General features: G+C 45.9%; 1 protein-coding gene across 1 annotated transcript in view; it reads right to left on the minus strand.

Annotated features, from left to right (window-relative positions):
* SCFD1 (sec1 family domain containing 1) overlaps window positions 1-16,357 on the minus strand; it is a 326,499-nt gene that overhangs the window by 27,631 nt on the left and 282,511 nt on the right. Inside the window, exon 24 of the mRNA XM_082275124.1 lies at window positions 13,161-13,229. Within this exon, the coding sequence (XP_082131250.1) occupies window positions 13,161-13,229 (69 nt within the window). The remainder of the gene's footprint in view (window positions 1-13,160; window positions 13,230-16,357) is intronic.

The raw sequence follows: 16,357 nt of genomic DNA on the forward strand, positions 1-16,357 counted from the left end.
GTTTGGTCACCTCAAACATGGCCGCCCCCATGCTGGAGACACGAGGCTACGCCAATATGGCGGCCTCGTGCGATCTGCAGGAAAATGGCGGCGGCCTGTGTAGGATAGCGGCGGCTTGCAAGTTAGCAGCGGCCTGCGGGATGTGTGCATTCGGCCTGTGCGGCCTGCGGAAGTGCCTCGGCCTGCGGGAGGTGTCCTCGGCCTGCGGGAGGCTGTGCGGCCTGTGGAAGTAGACATCCAAAAAGAGAAAGACCGCACTCGGAGATGTTAAATGAAAATCAATAGGACTCCTTTATTCTCCATAAATACAGCAGACAGACAGTGCAATACACGGACAGATGTGTCGGGTTGACGCGTTTCACGATAAAAATCGCTTATTCATAACCACACACCTTGAGACTGTGGATGCCAACAGCCTTTTGTAGATAAACCAAGTAAAGGGTGGACAAAAAAATGTAATTGCTCACACCCTGAGTTAATTGGTACGAAAAGGCACACAGCTGCTTGTTCAGCAATCCACAGTCTCAAGGTGAAGACATTTAATTACAAAAACACATCTCCCTCCCTGCAGGGGGAGGGGGAAGGGTACATATAGACAATATAAAATCACATATTTAATAGAAAAAACACATATAAAGACATGTATATATATATATATATATATATATATATGACGGGCTGAGAAGGTCAATAAAATAGGTTACAAAGCAACACATGACATATATATACTTATAGGGCTTGACCTCTGGTAGTCAAAAATAGCTGCATAAACGTTATCTTTATCCAAAAATACTTTTAAGAAGGGATCTCTCCAAGTATTCCATCGGCAGTAGTGTTGGGGCCGGTATAGCATAATATAAGTGAAGAGACACATTCTTTATGATGATATTACGTTTTTTTGTAATGTCATAACATTATAGTTTAAACACGTTTATATTTTTCCAGGTGTTTTTTAGGTATTTTTTCCTCACGTATACTTTTTTGACCATACGTTTACTCCATCACTATTTTCAGTTTTTACATCAGTCATTTTGTTCACCATTCTTCTCCCATTTTACACATATTTATTTTATACATTATATATCGTTCACATTTATATACACATATGTGTTCCATATTGGGATTATTCATGTTCACATTTTTATTTTTATATTTATCTTATCTTTCTTCATTTAATTATATGTTCACTCATTCATACCTATGTACATATAATTTCTTTTCCATTGCCCCGGTAATGTGTTTTTCTACTTTTCAGTTTTTCACAGGTATCATTCATTGACAAAAGATCTTTATTCATACAGATATCTGTGTCTCTTCACTTATATTATATTATGCTATACCGGCCCCAACACTACTGCCGATGGAATACTTGGAGAGATCCCTTCTTAAAAGTATTTTTGGATAAAGATAACGTTTATGCAGCTATTTTTGACTACCAGAGGTCAAGCCCTATAGGTATATATATATATGTCATGTGTTGCTTTGTAACCTATTTTATTGACCTTCTCAGCCCGTTATATATATATATATATATACACACATGTCTTTATATGTGTTTTTTCTATTAAATATGTGATTTTATATTGTCTATATGTACCCTTCCCCCTCCCCCTGCAGGGAGGGAGATGTGTTTTTGTAATTAAATGTCTTCACCTTGAGACTGTGGATTGCTGAACAAGCAGCTGTGTGCCTTTTCGTACCAATTAACTCAGGGTGTGAGCAATTAAATTTTTTTGTCCACCCTTTACTTGGTTTATCTACAAAAGGCTGTTGGCATCCACAGTCTCAAGGTGTGTGGTTATGAATAAGCGATTTTTATCGTGAAACGCGTCAACCCGACACGTCTGTCCGTGTATTGCACTGTCTGTCTGCTGTATTTATGGAGAATAAAGGAGTCCTATTGATTTTCATTTAACATCTCCGAGTGCGGTCTTTCTCTTTTTGGATGTCTACATGCTTGGATGGCGGATCTGACCTGCACCGAGTGCTGAACTTGCACCTGAGCGGCTTTCTTTCCTGTTTTTGTCGGCCTGTGGAAGTGACCGGCTTTCTGGAGGGATGGCGATCTGTGGCTGCAGTAACTCAGGCATAGGCATCGGCCTGTGTACACACTAGACAGGTAGTGTGACGATACTCGCCGTCACTGAGACTGAAAAAACTATGTGACAGATAAATTGATGATTTGGACTGCTTAAGTGATCAGACTTGTAACAGATGCATGTCATCAGCCCAAACACCTGTCTTCCATGGATTGTAAATCATGTTGATTTGATCATCTATTGTTTACTGTGGGTTCTCAGTATTTACACTATAATATGTGTATTTGTATCTGTTTTACTTTTGGTGCCGGCAGTCTGGGCTTCCAGGCTGACTTAAGTACGCTGAGCTAATTAGCATGTAAATGATAACCTTGTCTAGATGGGATTAACCATGAGTCAGCTCTACCTCGTTATCTTCTATTCATTATGTGATGCTTTTATGTAAATATTCAGGCCATTGTTCATGTAGTGACTGTCATGCTTCTCAAGTGTATAAAAATCTGCTGCTTGTTTTTAATAAAGGAGCTAGTTGTTTCCAGACACATACAAGCTAAGTTCAGGCTAGTTTTTGTATGGGGGGCGGCTGGAATATCTCTATATGTCCAGACTGGAGGAAGCCTTATACTGACGGAAGACCACAAGCACGGTGTGGGTCGACGGTTCCGTCACATTGGTGGCAAGCGGTGGGATGCTTCCTGCAGTCTGGGACATCCAAACCTCCACCGGGATCCAAGGTCCGGTGAGCGGAAGAGGAGAGGTACAGATATCAGCCGCCATGGAAGAGGAATTCGGAAAGAGTTTGCGAGAGATGCGGATACAGCACAGGGGGCCAGTGTCAGAGAAGGTCCTGCTAAGATGGCATGATGTGATCCGCTGGGAACTCTGGAAAGAAGCGCTAGCTCGTGAGCAGGGAAAAATCCTCCCCTCCTTCCAGGAAAGGTACTGGTCGCAGTACGAAGTGCGAATGGTGATTTTGGGGAGATTACCGCATAAGGAATGGAAAGCTGAGTTAAGCAGGCTGGTCCAGGAGGAGATGCGGTTGGATGAGAGCTATAGAGCCCTCCGCTGGTATGTAACCCAAGTGTGCCCATGGACAGCAGATGACAGCCCAACGGAAGGCTTTTGCTACGGCGGCCTGGGGCTGTTATTAGAGAGGCTGTCTGAGGACCCCGACTTTGGGAGCGATTTGGAGTGGCGTTTGGAGGAAATATTGAAATACAGAGAACAGATGCTGAATGTCTTGGACGTGCACTGGGCACTGGAAGATTTGGAATTTCTAGCCAATCAGGAATGGGAGCTGGAGATCGCCTACAGACAGCTGCTAGACTCTGCTCAGTGCCAGGCCTGGGCTCCCCTTGCCTGGGAATACCCAGAAGTACCAGCTGACAGTCCAGAAATCCTGACTGAAGAGTCGGCAATGTGGCACAGTAATAGTGTGCTTTGCTCACCTGCACCCACGGTTTTGGATGCGGAGGTCTTATGGCGGATGCAGCAAGTGCTGACTCACCTGGACGAACCTGTTTCTGCACAGGACGAGCTTGGATGGAGGAATGCATCTGTTCAGCCGCTGGATAAAGGTATGGGAGAAGAGGAAGCCATCTTCATTCCCAAACCATGGATTACAAATTTAATGGACTTTCCATTGGAAGATGATTTGGATTATAAATCACCTACAAAAGTGTTGGCACTGGGCCCAAGTGCCACCAGTCCATGTCCTGGACTTTCAGCAATTCCAGAGACTGGAGATTTATTAGACTTTTCTGCTGAGGAGGAAGCTCCCAGTGAGCCTGCAGCAGATGAGCAACCATCCAGGCCTAGCGCTGCTGACCTCTGGATGCAACAATTGGTGACCCAGCAAGTTGTGTGCAAGGCCACTGACTTTTCAGTTTATGTTCCTGCAGAACAGCTGGCATCAGGGCCTAGCACTACTGAGCTCTGCACAACACCAACAGCAGCTTCAGCCTCCCAGAGAGAAGAGGCAGCTGACCTTTCTGCTACACCACTGACAGGGACATGGGATTTCCTGCCAGCAGCATGTGTGGAGTTACAAGAAACTTCTACAGCAGAAGCGCTGACAACTGGACAAAGGGTCCAAGATCTTTGCCCCACACCTGCAGCAGTCCCGGAGACCCAGGGTGAGAAGGTGGTGGTCAGTCCCGAGCAGCAGATCAGGATCCAGGGGGAGAAGAGACAAGAGGTTGCCGGAGCAGATTACGTGGAGTCCCCAGCAGAAGTGCTGGCAACAGAGCAGAGTGCTGCTGGCCTCTGCCCTCAACTCACAAGTGATGGATTTCCTGAGCAGGTGGATGAGACTACAATCCCCACCTGTATACCCCAGGGATGCTGGGCAGTCGGCCCAGATCCCCAACAGCATGAGGGAGTGAGCCCAGCCACCCTGTCTTCTCTCCAGCGGCTGAAAGGACTCCAGGGAGAAGGGCCAGTCCACGCTTCTTCCCTACAGCGGGTATGTTCTGCGAGAGAGGCAGAGGTTGGTTGGGTGAGTAATGCTCCCTTTGGGACAATTTGCTTGGGGTACTGTGTGGGTATAGACATTGGGGGGCTGGAACTACAGACTACCTTCAAAGTCAACCCATTTGGGGTCCCCTCCTGTGTTAGTCTCCTTCCAGAAGCAGAGAGATGTGACGGTAGTCACTTTGGTTGGGGGGTCCTTGGAACACAGCTTACCGTAGAGAGGTTGGGAAATACCTCTCTCAACCCCCTAGGCACTTCTTATGTCTAAATCACCCTGTGTCTTTTAGGGACACAGGGTGACCAAAAAGCCCAGTCTGGCCTGCCCAAACCAGACTTCCACAGACTGATTGGCTATGAGAGCTCCATGCGCCCTGCCGGGACAAACTTACAAGCTATGTGGAACTTTGTCAAGGAAGTTGCCATGATGGATTGACTCTTTGGGACTTGTTACCCGACGAACTCAGGCACAGACCAGTTGGGGGTCTGGTACCTGGTTCGTCTACCTTTGGGGGGAAGATATGTGACGGTACTCGCCGTCACTGAGACTGAAAAAACTACGTGACAGATAAATTGATGATTTGGACTGCTTAAGTGATCAGACTTGTAACAGATGCATGTCATCAGCCCAAACACCTGTCTTCCATGGATTGTAAATCATGTTGATTTGATCATCTATTGTTTACTGTGGGTTCTCAGTATTTACACTATAATATGTGTATTTGTATCTGTTTTACTTTTGGTGCCGGCAGTCTGGGCTTCCAGGCTGACTTAAGTACGCTGAGCTAATTAGCATGTATATGATAACCTTGTCTAGATGGGATTAACCATGAGTCAGCTCTACCTCGTTATCTTCTATTCATTATGTGATGCTTTTATGTAAATATTCAGGCCATTGTTCATGTAGTGACTGTCATGCTTCTCAAGTGTATAAAAATCTGCTGCTTGTTTTTAATAAAGGAGCTAGTTGTTTCCAGACACATACAAGCTAAGTTCAGGCTAGTTTTTGTATGGGGGGCGGCTGGAATATCTCTATATGTCCAGACTGGAGGAAGCCTTATACTGACGGAAGACCACAAGCACGGTGTGGGTCGACGGTTCCGTCACAGGTAGGATACCTCTATACCTCAATAGTAATGCCTTTTAGTAGTCTGCCACTGACTTCAGTCACCCTTACAGTCATATAGTGACTTTAGATAGTCAGCTCCCAAACCAAGCCTCCTGGTTTCTATTCACAAAAATCACACTCAAATTGGGGGATCTGTGAAATGTTATAGGATAGAGGGGAGACCCAGAAACTGAGTGTCCGACCATCCCAGAGAGGGGCCCGCGTCCACCAACAAACCCGACAGGGGGAGAGGGGGAACATTCTACTCACCATACCGGAACCAGGCGGGCGCCAACTCCTGACAGAACCCCTCTCCACCGGGGTGGGGGGGGGCTGTCGACCAATACGGACGCCGTGACTCTGTTGGTCATTGGCGTCCAGGCGAGACGTTTAACTCGCAGGGTCAGTCCCCGTCCAGTGGGACTATGTCGCGGCCGACCCAGTGCGGAGCTATGGCCTGCACGCGCTCGTAGGCTGAACTGGGGTGACCACTGGATCTCAACATCCAGCCCGTCGCCCAGTTTCAGCGTACTTGCTTGAAGATCTCACAGGAACACTGGAGAAAAAAAGCTGTCTAAAAAAAGTATTTCTAAAAAAAATCCTGCCAGGACCGAAGATCCTAGCAAGGAATCTAGGTCCTTACTCCTAACTAGACAGAAAAAAACTGATTTGCTGTAGCAGGAAGTGAGAGGATATACCCTCTGGGACTGCCCCTAGGGTGTGGCCAGAACGTTTTCTTTCCTGTCTAGTCCTACTCCTGTAGAGGGCAGTATAACCCGAGTTGATATTAATCAAGGAGGACTACGTCTGTCAATGAGCGACAGAGAAATAGCTGTTTGTTTGTCTGTGTCCATGTGCAAAATGAATCTGTATGGCAGTGGTTTTAGAATCAGCTGCTGCACCTGCAGGGCTCTAATGAGGAAATCTGCCTGGTCTGCATCCCTTTAGACATGATTTCCCTTTGAGAGTATAACAACAAAAAAATGGGATTTTTGACTTACTGTAAAATCCATTTCTCTGATGTTCATTGACGGACACAGCTTCTGTTATTCTTAAGCATGGGTTATACTGCTCCCTACAGAAGTAGGACACTAGACAGAAAAAAAAAATTCTTTCTACACCCATGGGCAGTCCCAGGGGGTATACTCCCTCTTTCTGCTATAGCCGCTCAGTTTTGTTACAAGCAGTGTCAGGAGAATTATAACTCCACAGAGGGGTGGGTGCTGTGTCCGTCAATGAACATCAGAGAAATGGATTGTACGGTAAGTTAAAAATCCCATTTTCTCTTTCATTAATTGACAGACACAGCTTCTGGTATTCTTAACCATTGGGATGTCCCAACACAGTGTTAAACATGAGGGGTGGGAAAAAGCAAATAAATTCCCAAGGCTAAACATCAGCCAAACCAGGAAATAGGGGCTCAACCAAACAACTGGAGTCCATCTAAAAAAATATAATACACCCTCAAAGAGGATCAGGTCCTCTTAAAAAGCAGCCTGCAAAACCTTGCGGCCAAAGGAAGCATCCGCAGATGCCAACACATCCTCTTTATAAGACTTTGTAAAAAAGTGCACCAAAGACCAGGTGGCCGCCTTGCAAACCTGCGTCACGTGCGTGATGTCTGATGACGGAACGCCCAGGAGGCACTAAGCGCCCCTAGTAGTGTGTGCGCCTTGACAGGGAAAGGAGGAACCTGAGCCCTGATGGAATAGGCCCGAACCACCGTCTCTCTGATCCATCTAGAAATGGTTGCAGAGGAAGCGGACAACCCTTTACGAGGTCCATCCATGAGCAAAAATACTGAGTCTGACTTCCTGAAAGACTCCGTAGCTGCCAGGTATACCCTAATTGCTCCGACCACATCCAAGGCATGCAAGACAATTTCCTTCGGATGTTTAAGCCTGGGACACAGGGAAGGCAACAAAATGTCTTCATTCAAATGAAAATCAGGAGGATCCACAGATGAGTGTAAAAACACTGCCAAGGGACACCCCCACCGCGCTTGCAGCCGCACCCGGTCTCCAGCTACTTTGGCATGGCTGTCATCAAAAGATAGACCGCCCTCACAGCGCCACCCCTTCCAAGGGAGGCGCAAAGAAGGCCGCATGGCCAAGTAGGCCACAAGTCGCGGCCTAAATTTTGCATGTGCATGGATCCCAGCCAATAGGACCAGCGGAGGAAAAAGCAGATGCCCAAAAGAAGAGCAGGGGCTTCAGCTAACCTTACGGTGGTCGTGCCGACTCGGCCACATGGCCTAGTAGGCCGCAAGCTACAGCCTACATTTTTGTGGACACTCAGCTGCTTGGGCGCGAGCCCCAGCGGAGTCGAGCACACAGGGGCAGCGGAGGGGAGGGCAGATGCCCAAACAGAGGGTAGTAGCTTCAGCCGCCGTCACTGAGGCTGCCTCACATAGCTCCCGACCAGTAGGCCTAAAGTTTTGACCAGATCTTGCCACGTGAGGCACGGACACGTGGATGCAAAACCATCTACTCCCCCAGCCCAACAACTGCAGCAGGGAGCCCAGAGGACATCCCTGCCCTAGTCATCCCAGTGTGGCAGGGAACCCTGCTCAACCTCCTGTTGTGCACCAGGAAAAAACCCGGCCAGCAACCTCAACAAGCCCTCCTTAAGAGCATGTGGCAAAAACCAGCTCATAACCACACCCAGGGAGGGGTGGCAGACCCACAGTGACCAGATACGGGTGAGGGTGTCCCTTTGTGCAGACGGGTATTTGTCTGCAGATCTGGAGGGGACTGCTCTCTGCTTACCCGACCATGTCTTCTTGGAACCCCCAGAAGACCTAAATGGCTTAGTTCCTTCCTCCTGCGTGCCGGAGGCACAAAAGGGCAGCCTGTGGGCTGTAAAAAAAGGCCCCGTCTATTATGTGGAGACTTACCCTAGGAGAATTGAGGAAGAAGAGTACTCTTCCCACCTGTAAGCCCCTTGATCAGTTCATCCAAAGAGGATCCAAACAAGCAGGCTCCCGTAAAGGGGAGCTCTGAAAGAGCTGTTTTTGAAGCCTGATCTGCAGACCAGCTTTTTAGCCACACCATGCATCTAATGGCTACCCTTACTGTGGATACCCTGGCTACAAGAGGGGCAGCATCTAGCGCCGCATCACATATAAATAGTAGGGCTTGGACCATTTGGTCCTTTAGATCTGACAAGCCAGGAAGGAGCTGTTCTATTTCCAGGTCACTTTTTAGTAACTTACCCATTCTGTTATGGTCTGGGACACCAGAGTAATCACGAAGATTGGTTTAGGTATAGAGCCCGCTATGACATGTAAGTGGTGGGACAGAGACCCAATCCTTCTATCCACAGGGTCTTTAAAGACCGGAGACTCCTCCAACGGGACCACAGTAGATTTGTTCAGTCTGGAGACCGGATGGTCCACCTTCGTTGGAACGGTACATTTTGTGGATAAAGCGTCTGTGAATGGATAGCATCTCTTAAAATGCTTCGGCACCACTAACATCTGTTTGAGGCGCCCCCATTGGTCAGAGACACTTTTGTCAAAAAGTTCCGGACAAGGGAAAACCTAGCCCGACTTCTGGATTTACGAGTGCCAAAAGACACCTGCGTCCCTGACGCTGCAGAATCATCCGCCATTTTTAGAGTTTCCCACACTGACACTATAAGTGCCTCCACCAGCGCGTTTTCCTGCGTGGCTGCAGACAAGGATATGTCATCCTCGCCATCTGAGTGCGATGACGCAGAACACTCAGGGTAACCTGCGTCCACATCTACCTCAGAATCTGAGGATACAGGAGAGACAGGGGAGGGCATAGGGCATTTTTTTACTAGTGGTATTTTTAAAAACCAAATCCACTTTTGACACCAGGTTTTTCAAAACAGCCATTAAGGCAGAAAAGGGTTGTGACCAGGAGGTCCCCGCAACCACAAGGAGGGGATCTGTAGGTGAAACTTGTTCCTGGGACTCAATAGGAACCCTGGAATAGCGCAGTGTCACTTTAAGAAAACTGCAAAAAAAAAACTGGACCCACACCTCTGCACCAGCGGGACTAGTCCCAGCCACTAGGCACTGCAGATAGCAGGGTGAGAGAGAGAGACCTACAGGGACCCCAATAGACATACGACCATCCAATATGGAGGAGAATAGGATCGGTCTGCTGTGAAGAGAAACGATTTTCACAGGAAGAGGAAGTACCTGGGTCATCACTAGAGTAAAGGCCTATCTGCTTCCTGCTGTCCAGCGTTCGTGGACTCCGAGAAAATGGCCGCCTAATGCATTCCAATGGGGAAACCATAAAAACATGGCCCCCCATGCATTTCAATGGGAACTTCTGAAAAATAAATAGAGCTGAAAGATTCTACAGGAAAATGGCGGCCACCTCGGTGCACCATGCTGTCTCCAGGACCCCTTGAGTGGTCCAATGAGTTAGCGGCATCTGGGGGCCAGGATTAACCCCCCCCCAGCGGATCTGCTATAGTGGCATCTGCACCCCCCCCCCGAGGACCCCTATCGCTGACTGAGGTAGGGTCCTCTATGATGGTGGGGAGAAGGGCTCTGGGGGAGCCTGGTATATACAGAGAGGCCAGGGGGAATGGGGGGTACCTGAGGGTCCACCTTCCCAGGGAGGGGTCCACGTCCGCCTCAAGATCGCCAGAGCTATGGGGGGGGGGGGACACTACTCACCATACCAATGACAATCGGTTGGGCGCCACTCCGGACAGACTACCTCTCCACTCGGGGCGGGAGTGCTGACGGCCAAGGGGTATGTCGCGACTCAGGCCGAACCAGGTCGTGTGCATCCCAGGGAGGTGTTTCCCCCGCGGGTCAGCCCCCGTCTATTCGTGGCGAGGCCTAGTGCGATGCTATTACCTGCACACGCTCGCTGACTGGACTGGGAGACCTTAAGGATCTAGGATATCCAGTCCGAAACCCAGTCCGGCTGTTGATTGCAGCTCTCTCAGGAACATAACTAGCTAAAAAATTTAAATTTTAACAAAGGTTCCCTTTAAAATAAACAAGCTAAGACCGAAGTCCCAGCCGGGAACTAGGTCCTACCCCTACACTAGGCAGAAACAAACTAAATCCTATAGCAGAGAGAGTGGGTGTATGCCTGCAGGGACTGCCTCATAGGCGTGGTAAAGATTTTTCCTGCCTAGTGTCCTACTCCTGTAGGGGGCAGCATAACTCAATGGTTAAGAAGAATATGGAGCTGCGTCTGTCAATGAACGATAGAGAAATCAGTAAGCCAATCACACAAGCAGTAAATAACATATAAGGGGGGCATTCTGTACACCATCTGTGTACAGAATATCTCCAGGTAGCCATACTGAACTGCAGTTTACAGAAAAAAAAACAGCTCTGCAGATTAAAAAGGAAAGGTATTTTAATAACATTTAAATACAATATGACTTGTGCCGCAATGGTATATGCTATATTATTATTTATTTTTTTTATTTGCTAATTTTTTTTTTTCCCCCATGAAAGTGGAGTTAACCTTTGAAGGATAAAGTCACCTTTTAAAAAAAAATAATAATAAATGCACATCTTTATGCAGGTAAAAAAAAAATTGATTTTTGTAAGAACTTACTGTAAAATCCTTTTCTCTGAAGTTCATCGACAGGCGCAGCTCCTTATCTTCATGACTCATAGGGTTATGCTCCTCCTTCAAGGAATAGGCACTAGACAGGTTAAAAAAAAATGAACCACGCCTATGTGGGCTGTCCCTGCAGGCATAACCCCTCAGACTCTGCTATCATCAAACAGTTTAGTAGCAAGCAGTGTTTAGAAGACAAAAAAACCCATAGCTCAGAAGTAGAGGGGCAGATGCTGTGTCTGTCGATGAACTTCAGAGAAAAGGATTTTATGGTAAGTTCTTACAAAAATCCAGTTTTCTCTATCGTTCATCGACAGACGCAGCTCTGTACCTTCATGACTCATAGGGATGTCCCAAAGCAGTATAATCATGAGGGGTGGGAAACGCAAACACAAAATGTAAGTCCCCAATGGCTAAACTTAGCCAACCAGGCAACATGGAGCTCAACGAGGAACAACTGGAGCTCACCCGGACAAAATGGAACCCTCAAAGAGAAACTAAACAGGGTTCTCTTTTAAACTGCGACCAAGTTGCAAACTTGTAGCTCCGACGCCTGGTGTCGAAAAGCCCAAGAGGCACTCAGTGCTCTTGTAGAATGAGCCTTCACTGGGAAAGGAGAAACCGGACCCTTCATGAATAGGCCTGTACCACCGTCTGCATAATCCATCTGGAAATGGTCGCAGCAGATGCAGCCAAACCCTTACGAGGTCCATCAGTAAGGAGAAAAAGAGCATCTGATTTTCTAAAGGACTCAGTGGTCTCTAAATAAACCCTGATCTCCCAAACTACATCCAAAAAATGCAAGGCATACTTCTTAGGATGCTGAGGTTTAGGGCAAAGTGAAGGCAACACAATGTCTTCATTCAGATGAAAATCAGAAACCACCTTAGAAAGGAATGACTGATTAGGTCGAAGTACCACCTTATCCCTGTGTTCCACCAGATAAAGTGAGCGTCAAGACAACGCCGCCAATTCAGATACCCTGCGGGCAGAAGTGACCGCCACCAAAAAGGCAACCTTCTGAGACAAAGAAAGCAGCGAAATCTCCCAAATTTTTTCAAAAGGAGGCTTTTGAAGAACAGATAACACCAGATTTAGACCCCGTGAGCTTGTAGTTCCTCTGGATCTTGGTCCTCAGGAACTAACTAGTTAAAAAATTAAAAATCACAAACTTTCGCTGTTACAGCCAAAGACTGAAGTCCCAGCAGAGAGCTAGATCCTATTCCTAACACTAGGCAGAACAAACTGTTTGATGATAGCAGAGTCTAAAGGGGTTATGCCTGCAGGGACAGCCCCCATAGGCGGGGTTACGTTTTTTTCCTGCTTAGTGCCTATTACTAGAAGGAGGAGCATAACCCTATGAGTAATGAAGATGAGGAGCTGCGTCTGTCGATGAACGATAGAGAAATGTGCATTTATTATTTTTTAAATTAGGAGCCTGGAGAGCATTGCACCCTCTGTGTGTAAGCTGTTTGGCCTTACTTCGTACGGCCAAGCAGTTACACATTAACAGGAAGAAATAATTAACTACCACAGCATTTAACAGCGCCGTGGTAGTTCATTGAGAACAACAAGCCGACAGCCACAAAGGCTGCAGGATCTTGTAATTTTCAATTCACAGAACTCTGTGAATGAGTGGCGCAGCAGGGCAGGCGTTGGCCCGCATGACCGTGTTCTCTGCAGATTCTGACAGAGAGCTGGGAGAGAAGATCCCCCGCCACCTGTGATATTGGGGAGCCAGGCCGGTGGATTTGTAAAATGTCACACCCTGAATTTGGTTGTAACATGTTACAAAAGGTGAAATTATCCTTTAACTTATGGTCATCTGGCACATTTTAGAAAATGGCTGAATTTCTGGAGTTCAGCTTTAAGTCTAGTAACACTGAGGGGCCAAACTTGAACCCTGTGTTATGAACCAGCCATTTTAAATGGCTTTAGTTTATTACATCTGTATGCAGAAAAGGTACCCATTACCTGTTTAACAAATTGTGAAGCATTAAAAAGTTCTGTGCAGCCATAAAGAATGTGTTTTCCTTGTTTGGTCTAAAAAGAAAAAAAAAAAAGAAAAAGATAACACACAGTGTTAGGTTACATATGCTCTACATTTTACAGGCAGCACATGTTTAACTAATGCTTCTTAAAGAGTTAATAGTAATACACCAGAAGCAGGCTAGAAGGATGAAAAAATAGCTCAAGGAACTGATCTGCAGAACTGGCAAGGGCCACATAAATACCATCTATGAAAGAATAAGCAATAGGAAGGACAGGCCTTAGCAACCAGTAACAGGATACAAAAGCAATGCAAAAGCCAGAGCTGGTTGCCTGCCATTAAACTTTATTTTTATATGGTAGATTATTTTTTGCATGTCAATTAGCCAAAGTTGTGTGCCTGAAGAGGAGATGGTAGATGAGAGACAGCAGGAGAGCATAAATTAGGAAAGGAAAGGATGCAGGTAAGGACAGGGGACTAAACTAAAAAAAGTGTAGAGGGTAGCAAAAGAAAAATAGAAAACAAGAAGCAATAAAAAAAAGTTCATAAAATGGAGTGAAAAGTTAAAGATGGGTTAAGAGAACAGTCTCATCCTGTTTAACACTTTTTTAAGTGACAGGCAGTAGCCTCACTTAGAAATGCCTCAAAAGGGCAATTGGTTAAGAAAAGGTAGGTACCGTAATGCATAAAGAAAAGTGAAACGGAACTGGAAATGTTAGGTGGCAAATTAGAAGAATACTCAGGTGAATCTAATCTGCAGTTCCTGTCTGCAACTGATAGATATGCATGCATCTGCCCTTTGCCTGCATCTGCAGCTAAACACACTGTTTAAAGACACATAGAGGCAGTGTTTTACGTTGCACAAGATTTGTCCACATAGTCCAAGTATCTATCCACAGCTGCTGTGCTATATGGAACAGATCTGCAGAATCCATGCTGCTCCCTTATCTGTCCTTTGGGCTTTTGGAGAACATCACCACACTGCTGATGGCTACTCTTTTTACCTTCTCCTGAAGCCCATCAGTTAACAGGGTAGCAGTCCAATTTCAAATCAAACGTTAGCTTTTAGATGGCATGTGCCAACATAAAAATTACATGACTTCCTAAAGGAATGCATAGGTGATCTAATGAGCATGTACATTCATTTTTTAGAGTTCTTCTTTAACAACCAGCAAAGCTTGGCAAGAAAATTGACAATGGAATAGGTAAATAAATTACACTGAGGAATGAAGGGAGATGGGGATGTAAGAACCTTGATATAAGGATTACATCTAAACAGTATGCTTCAATATTAAACAGAATTATCCAACTGAAGAAAAATATGACATCTGATGCATTGTTGTGGAAATTGCATATTTAACAGTGGCTCACTAAATGATACCTTTCTTTTGTAAAGATTTGGAAAGGAAGTTTGGCCAAGCCTAACCCCCCCCCCCCCCTTCAAAGTCACTGTACAATGGATAAACAGCCCTTTTGTCCTCAGAACAAATGGTGTTGGTTTGGAGGGATGGTATATTCCTTAATCACAAGTCTAAATGACTGCTCAAAGCTGCAAGAAGTCAGTCTCAAACGAAACATCCATGAAGCGATGACTACTGACTTTTCTCTGTGCCATGTGCAAAAGCAAACGGGACTCCATGGCTGCAAACTTCTTTTAGCTAAGTATATTTGCTTTATCTGTATCTGCTAGTCTTGTATTATGCTCCTAAATATTGTAATAGTTTTGTATGTACAGATTGTTTTTGCATAGTAAAAGCACATTTATACACCACAAAGGTCTAAGTTTCCTTGGTTGTACCGCAAAGTAACCTTGCTAGAAACGCACGCAAAACATTTGGGGGCTCGTCCGCGATTTGCGCTACAAATTCAACTGAAACAGACCTGTTTTCTGTGGTGTGTTGTGTAGCTTGTGCTAGGTAAAAAATGCTGCGTAAGCTGTTTAAGAAAAGCAAGGCTGCAGAGGTTTCTGGTGTCCAGAAGGAAATTTGCAGTTTACCTATCTGGGCCAGAGACAATGAGTGGGAGTCTCTTGCTAAAGAATTTGCAAAGTATGCTTCTCCTTTGAATAAGACTTGGGGTGATAAAATCTCAGATCATTTTGTAGATTTTAGCCTTAAGGGGTTGGATTTAAGTAAAGCAGAGAAGAGGACAGTTTCCACAGTGGGCTGGTATTTTGTTCATGCTCTCTATGCAGAATCACAGAAAAGGGAGAAGGCAGAGGCAGAAGTTAAGTTATTGAAAGACCAGCTAGCAGTTGCTTCAGAGTGTGTGCGTTCAACTGCTAGTAGGGCCGATGATTTGCAAGAGCGGTGTGCAGCCCTCATGACCAAATCAATTAATGCCTTAAGGAAAAGAAAGGAACGTAAACCTGTTAGTAAAGCCAGGGTACATGCCATTGTCACATCCCAAAACTGGGATTGTGAGGATGTCTCCTCCAATGATAGCGAGGATGAGGAGATAGTGTTTGATGTTTCTGATGATGATCATCCAATGGGAAAGAAAAAGTGTGCCAGACCTCTCATTACTAAGCAAAGGAAAAGGCAACATGATAGAGAGGATATGGCAGATGGGGAGGTGCATTATCGCAACCCCAGAGATGTTGAATTTGAAGAAGTCAGGGAGTTTACACAAACTGAATTCCATAAGCTGGCAAAACAATACAAACAAAGGTCCGGGGAACCCCTATTGAGTTGGCTCTTACGTTTGTGGGATGAAGGGGCGGACAGTGTTGTTTTGTCAGGCAAGGAAGCAGTGGCTTTGGGAGTGTTAACCCATGATCCACAATTGCGTCAGGCAATGCGAAAAGCCCGAGAGTTTAGTGTGAATTTTTCACTCTTAGACCTCGTGAGAGATGGTATAGTCCGAGTATACGCTAATCCTAGTGACCTGGAAAATACCTACTCGTGGAGAACATTAGGAGAAGGTATTTCCAGGTTACGTGAGATGGGTTGTATAACCGGATTAAATACATTTCCTGAATGGATGGGTCCAGATATGGAACCCTTCACGTCTGCTCTGCGCTCTAAGCTAATGAAGTCTGCACCACTTAATCTCAGGGCTCCTTTATTGTCTTTGCTGGGAGGCCTGAGTTTAAACAGCAAAATTCATGAAGCAACAACCCTTTTAAGCCAGTTGGGGGAGCTAGAGGAGACTAAAACAAAACCTGTCAGGGCATTAGATA

Source organism: Pelophylax lessonae (genome assembly GCF_965119305.1).
Source record: "Pelophylax lessonae genome assembly, chromosome: 13".
Classification (NCBI taxonomy): domain Eukaryota; kingdom Metazoa; phylum Chordata; class Amphibia; order Anura; family Ranidae; genus Pelophylax; species Pelophylax lessonae.